General features: G+C 47.4%; 1 protein-coding gene across 1 annotated transcript in view; it reads left to right on the top strand.

Moving 5' to 3' along the window:
• The first annotated feature begins 9811 nt into the window (after nt 1-9811).
• Nucleotides 9812-23081, top strand: part of Dnajc11 (DnaJ heat shock protein family (Hsp40) member C11) — a 55531-nt gene continuing 42261 nt past the window's right edge. Inside the window, exon 1 of the mRNA XM_059255455.1 lies at nt 9812-10006. Coding sequence (XP_059111438.1) covers nt 9935-10006 — 72 coding nt within the window. The 5' untranslated portion in view covers nt 9812-9934. The remainder of the gene's footprint in view (nt 10007-23081) is intronic.

A 23081-nucleotide genomic window follows, 5' to 3' on the forward strand; every position in this document is an offset into this window, starting at 1 on the left:
AGAAGATGAGGGATCCCCTGGGAATGCAGCTGCAGACAGTTGTGAGTTGCTGTGGTTGTGCTGGGAATTGAACTTAGGTCCTCTGGAAGAGCAGCCAGTGGTGTTAACCTCTGAGTCATCTTCCCAGCCCCATCAGTCCCTCTATTTAATTGTAATAAAATACAGGACATAAAATCGGCCATCTTAACACCTTTTATTTGTTTTGTTGTTGTTGTTTTGGAGGCAAGTTCTTACTTTGTAGCCAGGCTGGCCTTACACACAGTCCTCTTGCCTGGGATCATGGGTATGCCACTGATAGCCATTGTTGACATCAGTAAACGTGTAGTTCAGCAGCATTAAGTATGTCCACATCAGTGTCTGACCAGCATCAGGATCCTTCATTTAGCATATCTAGTCTCTAGACCAATTAAACAGCTTTCTCCCTCCTTTCAAGGACCCCCCAAAATTTTTGTAAAATGAAATATGTAAAATCAAGATACAAGCTAATCAGCCAACACAGAAAGTGGAAGTTTTTCTTTCAAGTTGGTACTTAGTTAAAAGAGAACACTTCAAACCTGACCTAACTTCCTGAATGACACAGGTCCCCATTCAACCAGCTACGAGGTTGCTTTGACTGCCTCTAGTTGGGATTCCCACTGGGTAGGGAAGGAAGATGGTCACTGCTGTGGTCCAAATGTCTGTTGTCTTAGTCAGGGTTTCTATTGCTGTGAAGAGACACCATGAACATGGCAACTTTTATAAAGGAAAGTGTTTAATTGAGGTGGCTCACTTACGCTTTCAGAGGTTTAGTTCATTATCATGGTGAGGAGCATGGCGGTGTGCAGGCAGACATGGTGCTGGAGAGGAAGCTGAGAGTTCTTACATCTTGACTCACAGGCAACAGGAAGTGGTCTGAGACACTGGGCAGTATCTTTAGCATACATGAGACCTCAAAGCCTGCCTTGACAGTGACACACTTCCTCTAACAAGACCACACCTACTCCAACAAGGCCACACCTCCTAATAGTGACACTCCCTTTGGGGATCATTTTCTTTCAGACTATCATATCTGTGCTTACCCTAGTCAAATGCTGAAATCTAACCCAGGATGATGGACTTAGGAGCTGAGGCTTTTGGATGGTAATTGGGTCATGAAGGTGAAATCCTCCTGAATGGAATTAGTGTTCCTATAGAAAAGGTGCCAGAGAGAGAGGCTCCTTACCCCTTCTCCAAGTGAGGAACACAGAGAACCAACAGTGAGTGAGGAAGAAGGCCCACCAGACATGTAATCTACACACCAATGTTCCCAGCACTCTGGACATTAAACAGGAAGATGGCTACAACCTTGAGGCCAACCTGGACTACCTGGGGAATTCCAGACCAGCCTAGGCTAGAGTGGGAGCCCATGTCTTAAAATAACAAAATCAGGGGAAGAAAAGGCTCAGCAGCTAAGAGCTCTTTTGTTTGTTTGTTTGTTTGTTTGTTTGTTTGTTTGGGTTTGGGTTTGGTTTTTGAGACAGGGTTTCCCTGTGTAGCTCTGGCTGTCCTAGAACTCTGTAGACCAGGCTGGCCTCACAGAGATCCACCTGCCTCTCCCTCCCAAGTGCTGGGATTAAAGGTGTGCACCACCACCCCAGCTTGTATGAAAAAAATTGTAAAATAATAATAAAAGAAAAAAATGTGCATTTTATTTCATGTTAACTATATTTCAATAAAGCAGTAAAAGAAAAAAAGGAAAGTAAGCACATTTGTGAGAGTCTTAAATTGCAGCAGGAGGAGGGAGAGGCAGAAAAAGAGAATAAATGGATTTTAGGGTCTAATATGCTTAATTGGGGTCCCAAAAGTCAAAAAAGAACCACTTTCAAACGCCCATACCAGAAGCCCAAGGGGATGAAATTGCATTGCCAAAGTTCTAGAGAACCAAACAACAGCCAACGTAAATTCCTCTGCCTTTCAATACTCTTTACTGATAGAAAAAGGTTTTTCAGATAAGCAAAATGTGAGGGAGTTCTCCAAGAGCAACCCTCACCCAGAGAATTCCACAGGGAGTTCTCCAAGAGCAACCCTCACCCAGAGAATTCCACAGGGAGTTTTGAGGCTGAGGGCCAATGACCCCAGAAATTCAACACGGGAGCAAGAGCAAAGAAGTTCAGGGAGCATTCAGAAAATAAGCAAAAGAGAAAAATTCTCTCACTGGAATCAAAGATTCCAGAAGGAAAGTCAGGGAGCATCGTGCTGAAGGACACATGAATCAGATCGCCAGTGGCAGTTAATATTGCTTGCCAGCTTGACAGGAGACAAGCCATCTTAACAAGTCACCAAGAGGAAGCCTATCTTAGATATGGGCAGGACCGTCCGCAGCTGAGGTCTGGGACCTGAGAGCGAACCAGCAAGCAGTGTCCTCCATGGCTTCTGCTTCAAGCTCCTGCCTCGACTTCCCTCGTGATGTACTGTCACCTGGAAGTGGGAGCCAGACAAACCCTTTCCTCCAATAGTTGCTTCTGTTCAAAGTGTTTATCACGGCAACAGGGGGAAACTGTAACCTTAGGAAAAACATAGAAACAAGAGAAAAGTAAAAAGCCCCTGGCAGTCCCAAGGGGAGAAGGCGGGTGACATTGTTAATATTGCCTGGAGTTCAGATGGGTCTGGCATTCAGGATGTCACAGGTGGTCATAGTGAAATGATAGGCCAGGTCCTGATTGCCCAGAATTAAAGTGTGGGTGCAAAGGATGCAAAACTAAAAGCCATATCCACCTGAAGTTCAAACACGTAGCTTGAGTTCTTGGTTGTCCCTTCCCGAGTCGGCCTCCTGCCAAGGCTTCCTGAGGTCGCAAACGGCCTTGCTACCAACTGGCTCAAACTGGAATGCAGGAGTGGGGCGCTCTTCTCATGCCCTCATTACCAGACTCACTGCCAGCAGCTGATGGGATGTCAGTCTGTGGTCTGTTGCTTTAATCAAACTCTTGGACCAGGTGACGTACAAGGAACTGAGGTTTGCATAGCTTACAGTCTGAAAGGCTAAGCATCCAAAGGGCAGAGTGTTGGCCTGGTGAGGGTCTTCTAGGGATGTCACATCATGGTAGACAGGCTCACAGCAGAAGTCATGAGTTGAGACAGGAGGCCTGAGACTAGAGAGGGAGGGGCCAGGTTCAGAACTCACTGATGCCCCACAAGAGCTGTGACCTTTCTGGGAGCAGTACGGCCAGGTGACCTGTGCCCTCCCATATCGTCCCACTGTGGACCAAGCTTCTAACACACACACCCTTGTGGAGTAAATAACATGAAACCACAGAAGCGGATGGCCTGTGTCTGACCATTTGCATGGCTCATGTGTCTGTCTTAAGGCCACCATCATCCCTCCCCAAGACACTTCAATATACTCACTGCACAGGAGTGACAGGGTGCTTCCATTCTTGGTTCTTCTACTCTATGTGTCCAACCTATGACACATAGGCCGCATGCATCACAAAAGGCTATGAACATGACCCAATACATTTGTAAGTGACGACGACATGTCACAACATCAAGAGGTTGGATACCCCCACTCTAAAACTTAGAACTCACAGTCATCGCACAACTTAAAACCCATCAATGGCTCCCCATTGCAGTCAGAACAAAATTTCAGTTCCTAATCAGTGCACTTAAGCCCCACTTATGACTTACGCTAGTTCAGCTAACTTTCCTGCTACTTCCGGCTTTCCTCAGCTGCATGGGCCCCTCCTCATCAGCTGCATGGGCCCTTCTTCCTCAGCTGCATGTGCCCCTGCTCATCAGCTGGATGTACCCCTCCTCATCAGCTACATGGGCCCCTCCTCATCAGCTGCATGTGCCCCTCCTCATCAGCTGCATGGGCCCTTCCTCATCAGCTGCATGTGCCCCTCCTCATCAGCTGCATGGGCCCTTCCTCATCAGCTGCATGTGCCCTGCTCATCAGCTGCATGGGCTCCTGCTCATCATCTGCATGTGCCCCTCCTCATCAGCTGCATGTGCCCCTGCTCATCAGCTGCATGGGCCCCTCCTCATCAGCTGCATGTGTCCTGGCTCTCCACCTGGCCCCAAAGATCACCAAACCCCCACCTCCTCAGAGCCTCTGCCCAGACAGGTTCTTCTATGGTGACATCTTATTTGTGCTGAAATGTGATTTTATTTGTATGTTAATAAATAAAGTTGCCTGGAGATCAGAGGTCATAACCATTAAGCAGAAGTCTGGCAGTGGTAGCACACACCCTTAATCCGATCACATGGCAGGCAGAGTCTCTTGTGTGTTCAAGGACACAGCCAAGCATGGTGACACACGCCTTTAATCCCAGTACCAACCATAGAGACCTGGAGGTCTGTATAGACAGGCAGTGACGAGGAAGTCATGTGGTTGGGTTTAGAGCCAATGAGGAGGCAGAACAGAAAGGCAATAAAAGGACAGGACACAGGAAGAAGGTCTCTCTCTCAGGGGAAGTGACGGCAGTGAGTGGTATGCTAAAGGGAGTCATGGCTCTTGCTCTGACCTTTTAGGCTCTGTGTTTCTTTTTTCTTTTCTTTTCTTTCTTTCTTTCTTTTTTTTTTTTTTTTGAGACAGGGTTTCTCTGTGTAGATTTGGAGCCTGTTCTGAGACTCACTCTGTAGACCAGGCTGGCCTGGAACTCACAGAGATCTGCCTGTCTCTGCCTCCCAAGTGCTGGGACTAAAGGCATGTGCCACCACCACCCAGCAGGCTCTATGCTTCTTATTTACTAAGACCATTCAGAATTTCATCTACATCCTTCCTCCAGGTCTTGCACTGTTGGCAGTTCAAATTTCTGACTTCAGACAGCTTCTCCCTGACCTGAGATGATCTGCCTCACCTCATCATGTAGTCTTTTGCATAGAGCCCTTACTACCACAAACCATCTTGCATATTAACTGACTTGTTTATTGTCTGTATGTACACACACACACACACACACACACACACACACACACACACACAGAGGCACAGAAACCTCTTCTCTCTGTGAGTTGCTGAAACTCCGATGTCCATTCTGTACTTCAAACTTAAAGATAAGTGGGGCAGACACTGTGGGAGAACTCAGGGTTTTAAAAAGAAGTGTACATAAAAGTGTTGTCAAGTAACCGTGGGCCCAGCGGAAGTCAGCTAGCATGAACTTCAACTTGCCAAGATTCTGTAGCTACTCCTGACAGCCTGGGATGGGTGAGAGGGAGATGACAGGGACAGAAGGAATGTGTGGGTACAGATGTGGTGGACAGGACCAAAGGTGAAGGTGCTGGATCACTGACTGTCCAAAAAGGCACATTGGAAAAGGGCCTACCTGGGTCTTCCCAAGGGAGCTGACGGGCTGGGATAGATCAACAGGTAGAGACAGGTGTAGTCGGAATTTTCTTGGGGCCATCAACCAGCTCCCAAATAAAGTTCCAGCTACAAGTGGCACCCAATGGGACCAGAACCCAACCATGAGACTATGAGACTCAGCTCAACTGACTGAACTAGCCAGGCAGTCAAAATTAATGATAAGTCTCCGTGTCATGATTTGGAGGCTGGCGGTCCAAGAAAGCCTGTGGCAGACTGGGGCTGGTGAGATGACTCAGTGGGTAAAGGCATCTGCCCCTGTGTCTAAGGACCCAAGTTCAGTCCTTGGGACCCACGTGGTGGAAGGAGATTCCCTGAACACACCAGATGAGTGACAGTGCAGGTAACATACTGAGCCCCCAGGGCAGAGGCTCTGAACTAGCGATCTGGAGTGTGTGTACTTCCTGGGATGGCAAAGGACAAAGCTGGTCGCTCTGGAAGTGTCTAGCATATCCCTGCCTTGATACCATGTCTCCACAGCCACTGAAGCTGCCACTGAGGGTAAGCTCTCAACCAGTGTGGCTCAGCCTCTCTGTGTGGCTGGCAGAGACAGGTGCAACTCTTCCTCTGGGTGACCCCGCTGCAATTATCACTGTGGCTAAAGATGTCAGTGACAAGTCACTGAATGCTCAGAGAGCAGATAACATCAAGAAAATTTAATTCTTGAGTGCCTGCAAATTCCCTCTTCTCTGCTGTAGCTAAGGCTTTTCCCCTATCTCTCGGTTAACAGGGTTATCAGTGCTGTGTGGGGCAGGAAGAATGGGCTGTGAATGGCAAGCGCACACTAAATCCCAGCCCAGACTCGATGACAGAGGAATAATAAAAAGATTATAGGTAATTCCTCCTCCTGAGTTATAGACAGAGAAGGAGGATTTAGTCCAGTTACAGAAAGGGCAGGGCAGGCAGGCTGCTTGTCTCTCCTCTCGGGACTGTTACTAATGAGAGTGGGGAAGGACAAGGGAGCCTCTGGTGGAGGGTTGCAAATGAATCACAGAACACCTGTCTGTCAGTCAGCCTCCTGCTACTGTGACATACACCAAGGCCACAAGCACAGAGAGGGGAAGGGTACTTTGGCTGAGTTCTGCAAGATTCCATCCATGACTAATTGGCCTTGACATTTTTGGGCCTGTCACATATCATGGCAGAAGAATGTGTCAGAGAAAGCCCACTGACCTCACAGAAGAGGAGACTGGGGTTCTTGTCTTAGGGTTTCTGTTACTACGATGAAACACCACGATCAAGAGCAAGTTGGGGAGGGAAGGGCTTCCTTGGCTTACACTTCCACATTGTAGTCCATCACTGAAGGAAGTCAGGACAGAAACTCAAACAGGGCAGGGACCAGGAGGCAGGAGCTGATGCAGAGCACATGGAGGGGTGCTGCTTACCAGCTTGGTCCACACGATTTGCTCAGCCTACTTTCTTACAGAACCCAGGACCACCAGCCCAGGGATGGCACCACCCACCATGGGCTGGGCCCTCCCCCATCAATTCCTAATTGAGAAAATGCCTTATGGCCACATCTTATAGAAGCATTTTCTTAACTGAGGTTCCTCCTTTCAGGTGAGTCTAACGTGTCAAATTGACATAAGAGTGGTCAGCACAGTCCAGTAATCCCTCTTGAGGGCATACCAACCAAGACCTGTGCCTGCCCACCAGGCTCTGCCTCTGAATGTTCCCAGTGATTCCCAATTACAACATGGTGGGAGCAAGCCTATAACACATGAACTCTTGGGGACACTTGTAATCCAAACTGTAGTACCCTGCTGAATTTGAATTTCAGATAAACAATTATTCAGAATATACCCCATGTGATATCAATACTTGACAGGCGCTACACTGGTGTGTGTGTGTGTGTGTGTGTGTGTGTGTGTCCATGCATGCCTTCAAACAACAACTTATAGGACTCTCTCTTCACCTTGTGGGTTCTGAGGATCAAACTCAGATCACCAGACTTGGCAGCAAGCTCCTTCACTCACTGAGCCATATTGCTGAGTGTCCACATAGAATGGTTAAGTGAGGGCCACACATTTTAGGGTCAGTGTCCTATGAATGTGTGACACTGGAGATGAGTGTCCTTAGCTTGACTGTTTGAAAATGGGAGCCCAGGTATGGTGGTCACAATGGAGTCCCAGCATGGGGGAGGTTAGTGTGGGAGGATCATCCTCTGCTACGTAACAAATTCAAGTCCAGCCTGGTTTCTATGAGGCCCTGTCTCAAAAAAAAAAAACAAAAAACACACACACACACACACAAAAACAACCAAAAAACAAACAAACAAACAAAAAAACCTAGAAAACAAATGATAAAAATGAAAGCATTTAACAACCATCGCATTGTGTGTGCATGTTCTACAGATGAACTCAGAATAGCTTTGTGTGTGCCTTAAACGGACACATGTATCCATAGTTACAAAAACAAGGTGCTGGAGGGCTGGCTCAGTGGTTAAGAGCACTGGCTACTCTCGAGGAAGACCCAGGTTGATTCCCAGCATTCACATGATGGCTCACAACCCTCTATAATAACTCCAGTTCTGGGGGATCTGACACCATCCTCTGACATCCTCAAGCACAAAGCATGGAGGTGGTACACATACATTCATGTACGGGGGAGGGGGGGGACCTCATACACATAAAATAAACCTTTAAAAATACATCACGTATGTATTTATACTTACAAAAATGTATTACATAAGTATACTGGATTTTGCTTGCTCCTACAGGTTGCCTTAGAAAGTGCAAGGCCCTGAATGACAGTGGCTTTTTGGAAGTTACTCTGGCTCCAGTAGTGTGTTGGATGTGTGTTTTTTAACTTATAAATTTGCACAGCCCTCAGTTTCCATTATTTTTCCCATAGAACACCAGGGTTTTTGGACGGGAGAAAGGAGAACAGCTGACCCTGGAGTAAATACATTCCCTGGGCCTGTGGTGTATGGCAGTCGGCTCTCCATTTATCACAGCCACCTTCCGAGGAACCACAATACAAAATATTGTGGGCCCCAGAGAGGAGAGGCCCAGAGCATCCCTGAGTCATTATTTATTTTGTGTGAGTGGTGATAAAACCAGGTCATTCTCAATCATAGAAACACAGACCTGGACGTATTGGAACATATGTTAGGTTCCATTTATGTAACTCCTAAAAGCTGTGTTTTCCAAAGCAGGGAGGGAGGTAAAGAATTCCTTTCCCCAAGTGAGCTCCTCGGCCCAGTTAACATCTACAAATGCAGGGAAAAGAAAACATCTCAACATTGTAGTTTTTACCCCAGCCTCTGTATGAAATTCTCAAAGACCAGAAAAATGTCAGCAGGTGGTTTAGCCCTAATCACAGCTCTGCAAAGGAAGTAAAAAAAAAAAAGAAAAGCCTATAAAAACTGCAGGAAGAGCTGATGGATCATGGCTGTGGATGCCTACCAAGCCTCTTTTTCTTTCTTTGAGCTATTAATTTACAACCTGGGCCGACAGCCTACTGCAGGCTGACTCTGCACACCTAGACATCTCCAGCCAGAAGATCCTAAGAGAAGCAGGCAACTCGGAAGGGACGCTACACAGGCCCAGATGGTGCACATCTGGCCAAAAATTAAGAAGAGAAAGAAACCAACCTCTCCTATCTACAGGCAGGTGCTAGGGTTTCCCAGGATACCAGCTTATGAAGGGCAAACGGATGGCTGTGGAGAGGAACCACAAAGACCCCGAGAAAAGACAGGTCACGTGAACCAACAGGTGGGAGAGCCTAGGCCGTTGCCCACCACTTGATAACATCATTTCAAAGACATTTAAATTATTTAGATTATTGTAACCAAGACGTTTTTAATAATGCACCAAACAGCAGGCACCAGGTTGAAATCAATTAGACTCCACTGCTAAATTATACGGGAGAAATTTACAGCAGAGCGGCTCTGAGGTAGGAACCCCAGGTATATATGCATGCCAGACACAATTAAGAACCAAATGGATATTGCCTCCTCATTTACACAGCAGAAAAAAATGGTCAGGTGCTCCTAAATTTAGGGCAACGCATTAAAAAAAGAAGAAAAAAAAAAAAAAGGCTACGGAGGCGACCTATTCTCTGAACAGAAAGGAAGGCTTCTGTGAACCAAGAATGGTGTAGGCAATCATTTAGGTATCTTGAGCACACATAAGTCAGCAGGTGGGTCCATGAGCAGCTTCCGTGGGTGTGAGCCAGGTGAGATGAATGCCTGGGCTCTGGGTGGTCTGGCAACCAACACCAAACCAAGGGAGGGAGCTGGAGGCATCCCTGGTTCGGGGCCACCCAGAACCCGAGGATAACACACACCCCCCCCCCCCACACACACACCCACACACACACCCACACACACACACACACACACACACACACACACACACACCCTCCCCCCCCCCCCCCCCACACACACACACACGCCTGCTGGCTGGGACAAGCAAGGTCCCCCACCGCCTCCTAGCTTCCGGCCTCGGCCGCACGGGGGCGTAGTGCGCAGGCGCGTTCCCGGGCTGCCATGCGGCTCCGGGCCGCCAGGGGCCGCTGTGGTGCGAGCGGGAGCCGCCCGGGGAGCGCCGCGCAGCGCCGAACCTTCTTGAGTACAGCCTCGCCGGTTTGGCGGGGTGAAAGGTTGCGAAGATGGCGACGGCCTTGAGCGAGGAGGAGCTGGACAATGAAGACTACTACTCGCTGCTGAACGTGCGCAGGGAGGTGAGGCCCGCGGCGCGGCGTCGGCGGGGCTGACGCCGGGCCCCATGGTTCTGGAGGGCCGGGCGGGCGGCTCTGGCCCCGCAGCCGCCCCGGGGAGGCCGCGGCCCGGTTCAGAGGCCGCGTGACCCCGCTGCCGTGTGCGCCCGCCCGCCGTCGAGCTGCCCGCACTGTCGCGACCCTCGCGTCCTGGCGCAGGTGCAGCGTCGGCCCGGCTCTCCGCGGCCCTTGCGTGGCGTGCACCGTGTCCCGGCCGAGCCCGAGCCCACGCACTTGCCGGAGGGGGGACAAGGGCCCCGGGGAAGCCGCTACATTGGGGTTCCCAGGTCCTCGCGACCCGGTCCCGCGCTCCCCCTCCACACACCTGCCTGAGACGAGGGGTTAGGGTCAGCGGCCTGAGCCAGCAAGCGGGCAGACTGAGTCCTGAGACACCAAGGTCAAAGCCACCTGGGAGCCTCCCTGGAACTCAGTCGAACCCTTACGTCTCTGGTGCCACTGAAGTTGGATCTGCCTCAGACACTAGCGTTTCGTGCCCTCCTTCGTCCCCTTGAGCCACCGCCCAGAAATTAGAAAGCAGGACCTCCCCAGCTTCGACTCAAGGGGCCGAGGGTGAGCAAGAAGTGCTAGGCCAGAGACGCAACGGCGCTCAGACTGGGACTTCAGCGTCCAGGTCAAGTGTGTTCACGCTGTCACCTCGAGAATAAAAAGTAACCCGAGAGGCCCGCAGTGTCTGACACATGTACATTTCTCGTAGGTTCTCATTCGAAATGGCTAGTCGGCAGTTGAGATATGTCGGAGAAGGGTTTCCGAAAAGGCTTCCAAGGTCGGGTCATAGGGTCAGTTAGAAATGTCTATGCTGCTAGGTCCAGCCCTGCCGGACAATCCTATCTTTCAAATTTTCTGGTAGTGATCAAAGTAACCGAACAGGACTATCCTCAGCAAAGCTGGTCTGCGTGCTAATAACCAGCGTCTTTTTGAGTGCTTGTTTTATGCGCTGCCACCTGCTGAAAGAACTCTAAATGAGGTTGGTGCCTCATCAAATTGTCATAGCTGTCCTCATAACAATCCATTATTTTATTTATTTATTTACTTTTTGGCGGGGGAAGGGGACAGGGTTTCTCTGTAACCCTGGCTGTCCTGAAACTTGATCTAGACCAGACTGGCCTTGAACACACAGGGATCCACCTGCCTCTGCCTCCCGAGTGCTAGGACCAAAGGTGTGCGTGGCAACAATTCATTATGTCTGTTCGAGGGAACAGACAGATGTTATTCATCCCTGGGCATTCCAACTCCAGAAATCCGGTTCTTGAAACTGTGCTGCTGCCTCAGTTTACCAGTCCACATACTACAAAGCTCTTTGTTCTGATACAATGCTCTTGGACACCCTGAGTATGCATTTCTCAGCTGTATCAACCACTGCTTACTATAGAAACACTCCATGCAATGTCTCCAGGACTTTCAGGTTAAACTACAGCGAGGCACCTGGATTTATAGCTGAACAGTACTCAGACTTTGAACAAATTGTTCCTTTAACTCTTAGTCACTTAGCAGTTGAATGAAGCTATAAATTTTACCCTGGGTTGTTATGTTTTATTTTTACAGGGTCTCACTGTGTAGCCCTGGCTGGCCTAGAACTCATTGTGTAGAGCAGGCTGGCCTAGAACTCACAGAGATCACCTGCCTCTGCCTCTCAGGTGCTAGGATTAAAGGCTCAAGAGCCACGATGCATGGCCATATCCAGGTTCTTGAGGAAGCAAAGTGTTAAAAGAAGCTAGTTTTTCTGGGATCCAGTTGTTTGTTTGTTTGTTTGTTTTAAACCCCTCACACTCCTAACTGGACTGAGTGGTTAGTAGTTGAAGAGCCTACCTGCCGTTTACCTGTGTGCCAGATCTACTGAACCTAGGTAACTGTAGGTGTTCAGAAGGACATTTGAACCCTCTGGGATTTTAGGGCCTTTCATTGCTATTAGCCTGGGATAGGAGCCAAGTAAACACTTCTTTTAAAGGAATGCCAGTGAGTGTGGCACTCCCTTCGTTTATAGCCGTAGATGAAGTCCTCACCAAGCAAGCCTGCCTGGTGCTGTTTTTGTCAACAGTGTTGAGTGCCTGACTTTGTGGCTTGGCTTTAAAGATGAGAACACTGGTGTTTACTACGAGTTTTTGTTTGTTTTTTCAAACTCTAAGTTAAAATAACATGCTTTAGCTGGAGAACAAAACAGAAGGAATCTTAATTTTGTGTGTGTGTGTGTGTTAATGTTAGAAGAGTGTCTAAGCAGCTGCTCTATCTGCTGTCAGTTCTGACCCTAGTTAAGTGTACCGTAGGAGGGCACTCCTCTTCCCACCAGCACTTGGAAGCACCTTCAGAGGGCATCTTCAGAATGCTCAGTGTTCCATCCAGTTCAGCCTTTCCTTAGAAGTCACAAGTGGAGGCATCTCTACAGAACAGGACATTCTGTTGGCAGGTTAGAAGCACTGTGCTGGGGTGGAGTTCAGTTGGTAGTGTTTGTCTAACGTGCGTGGACCCATGTTCTATACCAGATACTGCATTCACTGCACAAACTGGGCATGGTGGCACTTGGGAGTAGAAGCAGAAAGTTTGGATGCTCAAAGTCATCCTCAGCTACACAGTAAGTTTGAGACCAGCCTGGGCTACATGAGACCATGTCTCAAAAAAGTGAAGTAAAAATTAGATGAATAAGAGAATTAAACAACTAAAATAATGAAGAAATGCCAAAAATCTCCTAAGAATCTCCCTTCTCAGATTTTAAACTGTACACTGTATCTTTGAATTTCTGTTCCAGGAGGTAGCTGGCTAGCCAGGACCACCAGATCCTGCTGTAAACAAGACCCATGGCCCCAGTGAGGCCCCTTTCTTTAGTGTCCAGTGGTGCCCTTATCTGTGGTGATTTACCAGTCACTAAGCTCACCAAAACCAGGTTGGCCTTGTGGTTTTGTGTTGTTAGATGCATGATCGGGACTAAAATTGAACTCATCTGCTGTCTGGGACAATTTTTCCAAACTATTTGGAGAATGGATTCCTTGACAGCAAATTAGCTTTGATTTATTGATCCTTAAGCTTTTTGTGGAAATTTTTTTTTTAGATTTGTGTGGGTGTTATGCGTGAGTGTATGTATGTTCAGCACTTGCATTCCTGTGGATAGTTGAGCTACCATGAGGTACTGGGAACTGAACCCTGGTCTTCTGCAGGAACAGTAAGTGCACTTAACCGTTGAGCTATTTCTGTGGCTGATTTTTATAGAACTCTTAACTGATATGGTTTAAATCTAGTTTATTCCTAAATAATGTAGTCTGATTCTTTCCTTATCACTATCTTATTACACTTGAAAGAATTTCATTTTAGCCAAGCACTAAGATTATCATGAGTTCAAAACCAGCCAGGGCTACATACATAACAAGACCCTGTCTAAAACAAACCCTCACTGGTCTTAATTACTGTAGATCAGCCAACCTCTTTTTCAAGGCTGTCTGGAGGTTTTAGTTGGGGAGGGGGATTGTTTTGGTGTTTGTTTGGTTTTTTTTGGTAACGTTTATTTATTGTGTCTACGTGTGCTTTGGTGTTGGTGTGAAGGTCAGAGGACGACTTGCAGGAGTTGGTTCTCTCCTTCTGCCATATGGGTTTCTCCTCTTCATGAGGTAAGTAAAGAGTCTGGGGTTGACTCTTGATTGTCTCATGTACATTATGTTCAAAGTGTAACATTCATAGTAGTGATTATGAGTAAGTACTTACACTGGGCATGTAGGGTCAGGCCTGGCTGTCCACAACCAGAATTCTTTATGTCAGCCTGTAAGCCAAGAGGCTGAGGACCAGGAATTACAGCCCATTCTGCCTGCTGCCGCTCACCTGCAAGTGCTTACTTAGCCTTGGAGATAACAGTGCTGTACCTGAGCCTTTGAAGCTAGAGGAACCTGGGAAGTGTGGCTTTTGGAGTGGCTACCCTGTGTTCCCCTGCTGTTTTTGTTGAGAGTTCTGTTGCTCTGCTTAACCTTTCTACCATTTTATTTTTATTTTTAATTACATGTATTGGTTATTGTATGTATACATGTGTGTCGTGGAGTACATGTGGAGGTCTGAGGACAATTTCTGTGTGTCAGTTCTGTCTTTTCATCAAGTAAGAACACAGGTCATTAGACTTGACATCAAATTCCTTTACCTACTGAGCTATCTTTTTTTTTTTTGGGTGTTTTTTTTTTTTTTTTTTTTTTTTTTTTTGGTTTTTTGAGACAGGGTTTCTCTGTGTAGCTTTGCGCCTTTCCTGGAACTCACTTGGTAGCCCAGGCTGGCCTCGAACTCACAGAGATCCGCCTGGCTCTGCCTCCCGAGTGCTGGGATTAAAGGCGTGCGCCACCACCACCCGGCCCTACTGAGCTATCTTACATGCCACTCTTGGGGTTTTTTTTGTTGTTGTTGTTTTGTTTTCGTTTTTTAGTTTTTCGAGACAGAGTTTCCCTGTGTAGTTTTGGTGCCTGTCCTGGATCTTGCTCTGTAGACCAGGCTGGCCTCGAACTCACAGAGATCCACCTGGCTCTGCCTCCTGAATGCTGGGATTAAAGGCGTGCGCCACCACTGCCTGGTTGCCACTTTTTTTTTTTTTTTTTTTTGATACAAACATGTAGCTTAACAGGCTGGGCATAGTGGCACATGCCTTTAACTCCAGCACTCCAGAGGCAGAAACAGACCAGCCTGTCCTACATAGGACAGCCAAGGCTACAGAGTGAGACCCTGTCTCAAATAAATAGAGTAGCTAACAGATGATAATAACATGTATTAAACACTTTCTGTAAACTAGCAATGTGTGGTGCACATTGTTGTGTGGGTAGTTTGTGTAAGGTGCTTAACATAAATAGATATCCAGTTAGTATTTATCAGCTTTTGATGAGGTGAGGGTCTGCTAATTGTGAAGACATACACATGGTGAAGCACACCTCTGATCTCAGCATTTGGAGGTCAGGAGTTCAAGGTCCATGTTGTCTCTATAGTGAGGTTGAGGAGACTCTGGGCCACGTGAGACCTTGTTTCAAAAGACCAAAAAAAAAAAGTGTGTCCATAGACAGCATTAGTGTGCCTTATGCTAAGTTGCTCATCCGATGTACCACCAAAAATCAGTGCTGGGTATGTGGCTTGGTAGAGGGAGTATTTGCCCTGTGTGCACAAGGACTGGGCTCTATCTCCAGTGCCACAGCAAGAGAGAGGTTGTGCCACAGTGTATACCAAGCATTAGGTTCTGAGTGCCCAGAGCTTTCTGTACTGTTCAAAATGCTGAGTTTATTCTTTTTAAACGGCATTGCTGTCCTTCTGAATGGTGCTTCCTGCAGAGTTGACCTGGGGTGGGTGGTTCTGCTGGAAGTTGAGCATGAGCACAAAATGTACCACAGAGGGTAAACTAGAAATTGGAGTCTGAGATAGAAATAGAGAGGGACCCAAAGATGCTCTGAAGAGATGGGCAAGATGAGAGGAAGTGAGGAGCATGGGGGTGGCTAGGAGAGGCTGCCTGTAGAGTTGGGAGAGAGCCATGGAGGATGCTTGGCCAGGTTCAATGTCATCTTGGTGTAATTAGCCAACAATACAAAATTAAATTTACTTCTTAAATGAACCATATGCCAGTTAATACCTTCCTGCTTTGAGCACTTCAGTAATAGGTTCTTGAAATTTTTTTACTCTGGTTTTGTATTATGCAGCTAAACACTTTCCTTTTCTCTCAGAGAGATTTCGATTGAAAGTGTGTGTGTGTGTGTGTGTGTGTGTGTGTGTGTGTGTGTGTGTGTGTCTGTTGTAAATTTGCTAATAAAACAATAGAAAATAAGAACCTGTGGGCAGCATGCCTTGCTGAGCTATGGAGTTTGGTGTTTACTTCGGTTAAGTGTTTTAATTTTACTTATTTCATTTGTACCTCTTCTGTTTAAGGATTTAAAACAACAAACAGATTAATAAATTGTACCCGTTTTGAAGAGGAGCAGGCGCACATTGCTAAAAGAGGCGGCCACTGGGAATGTTGCTGCTGTAAGGGCCATACTGATTCCACTCTGAAAGGAGCGGCCACCTTAAGGCTCTTGAACTGTGGGAACTACTCCTATGTGTCAGGAGTGTACAGTGTGTCCTCCCCGGGAGTAGAAACCAGAGAATTCGCCCAAAGGAAAATGCCAGGCTAAAACAGATGAACTGCTGGGAGCGTGCCTGGGTGGGCGGGGTGGAGCAGGAGTGAACCGGGCAAATAAATTCCTAAGGGGAAATAGGATCTGAACCATCAGTTTTGCTGGAACCCAGGAGTTCCATGGGAGATCTACAACATGTCTCAAAAGACCGTGCCCTGTTTGTAGCGGTGTCTCAAGGCACCAGAGTAACATGGAGGCATGACCAGGAGGGATAATGAAACCCAAGTTGGGTCACAATAGGGAGGGGTTTCCTTTGTCCTTGGAATGGCTTAAGGCGGTTTCTGCCCCTTGGTCCATTTGCTCTGAGCAGAAGTCTGCTGGAGGATAGGATTCCCCTCTGTCCATGAACTTTAAAGGTCACATGTGTCCTGCCTTTAAAAACAATTTTTTTAATATTTTTTTTTTAAGATTTATTTATTATGTATACAGTGTTCCACCTGCATGCCAGAAGAGGGCGCCAGGTCTCATTACAGATGTTTGGGAGCCACCATGTGGTGCTGGGAATTGAACTCAGGACCTCTGGAAGAACAGCCAGTGCTCTTAACCGCTGAGCCATCTCTCTAGCCCTAAAAGCAATTTTTTTTAAGCCAACTTTTCCAGTTCTGGGCATTGAACCCAGTGTGTCTCTACCACTGAACTACCCCTAAGCCTTGTCCTCTTTTTAGTTTAGATAGGGTCTTAGCAAGCTGTCCAGCTGTGCTTGATCCTCCTGCCTCAGCTTCCAAAGTAGCTGGGACTTCAGGCTTGTGTTACTGGGCCCAGAGAATTTTATTTTTTATTTAGAATTTTGTCGTTACTGATTACCTGGTCATGTTTTTGAGAGTTTGTGTTGCCGTCTTGAGGGTATTATGTCTCAGGAGTTTAGTGGGTTCCTCTAACTGTTAAGTAGGGCCCAGAGCCACACAGTTTATTTGTCAGGCAGAGGTTTGTATGTTTGGTCAGTCTGTTTAGCTACTTGATCATTTCCTCCTTCATTGACTGTGTCTCTCCCTAGCTCTTAGGTTTCCTGATCCAAGTCTTGAAATGACTGGAGGAAGCAGACTTCCAAAGACATGTGACATGTGGTTATGTCCACTAGACCCCGGGCCTTGGCGATGAGCTCACACACAGGAAGGGGGTCTGATGATGTAGCCCAGCACTTTGCAGGTTGAATTCCTCTGGGCACTTGTTGGTGATGTCTTGAAGTGGCCACAGATTGCAATTGAGCCTCAAAGGGTGTGTGGGCAAGCTGGCTTTAATGAAGACAGTCTCTGGCGTGGGGTCAAGTGTGATGTAAGGCATCCTCAGCTGGGGAGACGACTTGCCCTGTCTAAACCTCTTTCTTCATCCTTAAGGTCAGGCAGTTTTACAGTCTGCAAGGCAAAGAAGTGTAGTGCCTATCCTATACTTCTTGTGGAGATGGGCATATGGCTCTTCATAAGCCAGTCTGCCTGCCTTGTAGAGAGTTGGGTATGGTGTCACACCTCAGAATCCCAGCACAGAGGAGTCAGAGTCAGCCTGAGCTGTGCAGAGAGGTGGCTAGGTGTGATAGTGTATACCTGTGATCCCAATACTTGAGTCAGATTGAGGATTGCTGTGAGGGTAAGGCCAGCTGGCATGCATGCATGCATATACGTGTGTGTGTGTGTGTGTGTGTGTGTGTGTGTGTGTGTGTATAAGTGTGTGTTTGTGTGTGTGTGTATTCAAAAAGAGAAAAGAAAGAATGCACGCCTTTAATCCCAGCAAGTCCCCACTACTGAGCCATCTCACTGGCCTCTGGAATTTTTAAAAGTGTTTTATAAGCCATGTTTTATGTGACATTTTACCTCTTTCACTGCAAGGAAACTCTGTGGTCAGTGACTGCACCTGTCTGTCACCACGGTGCACGCAATAGGATACAGTCCAGAAGATGCCACTAGCCGTCTGAGCTTGTCAGAATATATTTGATGTTTGGGTGCTGATGCAGTTGCCATAGTGCATTTCCCCAACACATCCCTGTTGTTGAACGGTGCAGGACCGATGATAACAAATGTTTGCTAAAGACTGAGCAGATGGACAGATGTCAGATGAACTGCATGCCCACTTCCTCCCTCCCTCTTCCCGCTGTGCCCAGCATTCTGTCTTGCCATCCATCCCCAGCACCACTGGCTTCCTAGTGGCTTGCGTCCTCTGGCCTTTTTCCTGGTGGTACACCTCAGCCTCTCAAGGACCTGATGTGAGTTAAAGTCATCTTGTGTCCCATTTAGATCTCTTTTCCTTGTCTTCTGACCACCCTAACTTCTGTGCCCCTCACATTAGCAGTTCTCTCCTGTGCCTAGTTAAGTCCGTATGTGTGGGGGTCTTTTTTTTTTTTTTTTTCCTTTAAGATGTATTTTTTTTTTTTTTAATATGTGGGGTTGGATCCTCCTAGAACTGGAGTCACAAGTGTTTGTGAGCTGCCAGGTGTAGGTGCTGGGACCTGCCCCTGGTCCTCTGTAAGAGCAGTACATGCAAGCTTTTAACTGCTGAATCATCTCTTCGGCCCTTGTTCATGGGTCTTAAAAGTGAGAACACATCTAGTTTGTTGTCTCCTGAGGGAAGGGACTGTGTGTGTTTCTTTTGTCTTGGGTGGTACCTAGAACCTAGCTGACAGCAGTCATCCCCAGCAGTGTGCATCTATTGGCCCCCTGCTTGGAATTTTGTTTTGTTTTGCATGTGGATGTGTTGTTGCCTGTGGTTGGTGTTGGTCGTTAAGCCCTGAGCTTGCTGAGCGGTGTTTAGATAGCCACCTTGCCCTGGGAGTCCTGTCTCTGTCTCTGTCTCCTGAGGGCCAGGATTTCAAACAGACTGCCACACCCTCCTGCAGGCTTATGTAGTGTGAGAATCTGAACTCTGGTTCTCACACAAGTGCAGCAAGGGCTGCATCCACTACGCCCTCTCTAGTTCTTGAGATATGAGTTGCAGGTTCGGCCTTCTCAGCCTTCCTGATGCTTCGACCCTTTAGTACAGTTCCTCAGGTTGTGTTGACCCCCAACCATAAAATGCTGCTTCATAACTGTAATTTTGCTACAGTTATGAATCATAATGTAAATACCTGGTGTGTAACCCCTGTGAAAGGGCCAGGATCCACAGGTTGAGAACCCCTGCTCTAGAGGAACTGGCTACCAGAAGGAATTTCTTCATCTTTGTTTTGGTAAGTCTGTGCTTTCACGTGTAACACTTGTCTAAAGTCAGAGGAAAGGGCTGGCCCACACACAGTGATGCTCCAGCCCCAGAGCAGCATCCTGCTGCAGGCCTGGAAGGGTGCCTGGAGGAGGAGACGCCACTCTTCCCTACTGGATTTGGCCTTTCCGTCTGGCAGATATTGATTATCTCCCTCTCTGGTTCTTTATTGCGGCGAGAAAGGTGCCTGCTTGTCCTCTTTGCACCAGGACCAGTAATGGTGTCTGTAAAAGAAAACAAGTTGGCACGGTGGGGGGCTTTTTGCACACTTCTTCTTGTCGGCACAGCTGCATTCCGCAGTGCATAGGGGCTGGTCCCTTGCCGTCCATCTTTTCCTACTCGACAGGCCCTTCACAGACCGCAGGCAGCAGAGCTGGGCTGTCTGGCTGTGCGTAGGATGTTCCCTCTTGCCAGGTTAGGATGTTACTGGTTGTGGATAAGTCCCTCCCCTGAGAACCAGTCAGGGGAGTCGAATCTCACCAAGGCAGAAAGAGGCAGCTCTCTGAGTTCTAGCCAGAGCTAGTGGAAGGGAGGGAGGGAGGGAGGGAGGGAGGGAGGGAGGGAGGGAGGAAGGAAGGAAGGAAATGGAAAGGAAAGAAGGAAGGAAGGGAAAGGGAAAAGAAGGGAAAGGAAAGGGAAAGAGAAGAGGAGGCTGTGTTGAGGTGGCTCATGGTGTCGGCATGTGGTGAGGTTGTGTGTGAGAAGGGTCTGTGTAAAGGGTCAGGCTGCAGAGTATGTTTTACAGAAGGAGTAGAGAATGTGCCGTGTCCAGCTACAGGTTTTTTCCCAGCCCTGACAGCAGTCAGGATCTGTTAGTGATGGTCAGATGTGGCCTCTTTCTTGATGTAGCAGCTCCTGTCTGGCATGGTATTCATTAGCTCCAAGTCAGCTGCTTCTTCCCTTTAGGATTGTTTTCCAGTGTACAGGCCTTTACTAGCTGATGTGTGTGTGTGTTTGGTTTTAGTTTTTTACTTTTTGCTTTTTCCCCATCAGAGTCTCGTGGAGCATACAGGCAGTGATGTGTCTTCAGTTGTGGGGATTAAGTAAACTGTGCCTATTTAGTAGGGATACTGGTGTTTGATTTTGCTCTTTTGGGGGGGCACCATCCAGCTCCTAAATAAATCACACACATAGGCTTATTCTTAATTATAAATGCCCAGCCTTAGCTTGGCTTATTTCTTGACAGATTTCCTTAACCTAAATTATCCTGTCTATCTTTTGCCTCTGGGCTTTTCCTTTTCTATTCCTGTATACCTTTCTTTGTTTCTTACTCCGTGGCTTGCTGGGTAGCTGGGTTGCTTATCCCTGGAGTCATCTTCCTCTCTGGCTCTTTCTTTCTCTCCTCCGAAATTTCTCCTAAAGTGTTGTATGATTGAAGAGTGACTGACCATGCTCAGCATGCTCTATTCAGTCTTGGCAGGATTGAATCAAGAGCATAAGTATGGCTATCATAAGCACCTTGCACCAAATATTATTGGCTCTTTGTCTGGCACTTCCTGGTGCCTATTTGGTGTGTGACCATGTCACTAGTTCTAGGCTGTCATGAGTAGGAGTGACATGTTACATAGAGCCTCAGATGTTCAAGTATCGAGAGAGAGAGAGAGAGAGAGAGAGAGAGAGAGAGAGAGAGAGAGACAAAGAGAGAGAGAGAAAGAAAGAAAGAAAGAAAGAAAGAAAGAAAGAAAGAAAGAAAGAAAGAAAGAAAGAGAAGTCAAGCAGTCAAGATGGAAAACCATCTCGGTGCTGCTGAGATGGCCCAGTGAGAAAAGCTCTTGTGAAAAGCTCTTGTTACCAATCCTGACAACCTAAGTTTGATTCCCCCCTACACACACACACACACACACACACACACACACACACACACACACACACACACACTGTGAGAGGAGAGAACGAACTCCAAACAGTGGCTCTTGGCTCATAGACGTGCTCCATGGCATGTGATCCTGCATGCACAGATGCAGAAGAGGAGAAGCCATTGAGTTTGAGGCCAGCCTGGACTATACAGTGTGACTCTGTCTCAAAGTGTTGCTTTGTGTTGAAAGGGCATGTGCTGCGTCTGTAGTGCTACCTCTGGGTTCTGTCCTTTCTCATTTAGTGTCTTTGTGCTGGATGCTGATGAGTGCTGCAACCCACCCAGCTTTCTTTGGAGAAGGCTTTGGCATGGAGTACCACCTTACAGAATGTTTACGTGTTCTTTCCTTTCAATTTTTAAAAATGTTGAGAAGAAATTGTGTGGAAGAGTTAACCTGTGACGTCAGGGCTCTTCTTTGTTGTGTGATTTTTGTTCATTTGTTTGAGGGATACTGTTTGGTATTTTGAGATAGGGTTTCACTTTGTAGCCCAGGCTGTCCCAGAATTCATAGCAGGCCTCCTGCCTGGCTGTTAAGAGGCCTTGGTTTCTAGCCAGTGATGGTAGCGCGTGCCTTTAATCCCAGCACTCAGGAGGCAGAGACAGGAAGGTCTCTATGAGTTCAAGGCCAGCCTGGTCTACAGCTTGATCCAGGACAGCCAGGGCTAACCAGAGAAACCCAGTCTCGCCAAAAAGGGGGAGGGGGGCGACTTTGATTCTGGCTCTAGCTCCTTTCTAATATCTAGTTGTCAGCCTGTTCCAATTTTCAGTTTGTGATTTCACTTAAAATTTTTTTTTTCTTTATTTAGTTTTTGTGTTAGTCTATTTTCTGCTGCTGTAGGTTGGGGACTTTATAAAGAACAAAAAGTTGCTATAGCTCGATGTTTGGGAAGATGGAAAGGCATCACATTTGCTTTTCTTGTCTCTGGTAAAGGCCTCATGGCGAATGGCATTGAAACATGTGGAGCAGGTGAGGGTGACCGCAGGGAGCTAGGGCAGCCAGGATCCTCATCTTTTCCAAGGCATGCCCCAGCGACCTCATGGCCTCCAACAGGCTAGTCTCTTAACATCAGCTTCCTTTGGAGACACACTTACACCTTAGCCAAACCATGGCATTAAGTGGTAAACTCAGATACTGATTGAACATAGTTTGCTGTTGGTACTGCCTCTTATGGTGCTGGGGCGCACAACCAGAGCTGTGTGTGCTGACACACTCTGCACTGCCGAGCTACAGCACAGTCCTGGTTTGTTCTTCATTTGTTTTTGTTTTTGTTTTTTTGTTTTTGTTTTTGTTTTTGTTTTTGTTTTAAACACAAAGTCTGTCTGTATAACACCAGCTTGGTAGAACTTGTTATGTGTACCAGGCTGGCCTTGAACTTGCAGCAGTCCTGTTTGTGCCTCCTGAGTGCTGGGATCCTGCCATGCCTGGCTTCTTTGGCTAGTTAGTTAGTTAGTTATGTGAGTGTATGCACACATGTGAGTATGGGTAAATGTACTGTACACTCCCAGAGGCTACAAGAGGGTGGGAGGGATGACCCGCTTGTCACACAAATGCTGAACCCTGGTCCTCATGATTGAGCAGTAAGCTCTCTTACCCACTGAGCCACCTGTCCAGTGCTCCTTCAGGCTTTAATGTGTTGGTATATAGTTAAAAATATCTCCCCTAACACTGCCTTTGTTTTATTCTGGAGGTTTTGGATTTTTGTGTTTTGTTTTCCTGTGTTTTAAGTAGTTAACCTGCCTTGCCATTCCTTCTTTGATCCTGATGGCTGAGTGGTGTGTTGTTAATAGCAACAGGTTTGGGGGCTTCCGGGCTCCTTCTGGAATAGGCTTCTTGTTGTTGTTGGTTGGTTGGTTGGTTGGTTGGTTGGTTGGT

Source organism: Peromyscus eremicus, chromosome 2 (genome assembly GCF_949786415.1).
Source record: "Peromyscus eremicus chromosome 2, PerEre_H2_v1, whole genome shotgun sequence".
Taxonomy (NCBI): domain Eukaryota; kingdom Metazoa; phylum Chordata; class Mammalia; order Rodentia; family Cricetidae; genus Peromyscus; species Peromyscus eremicus.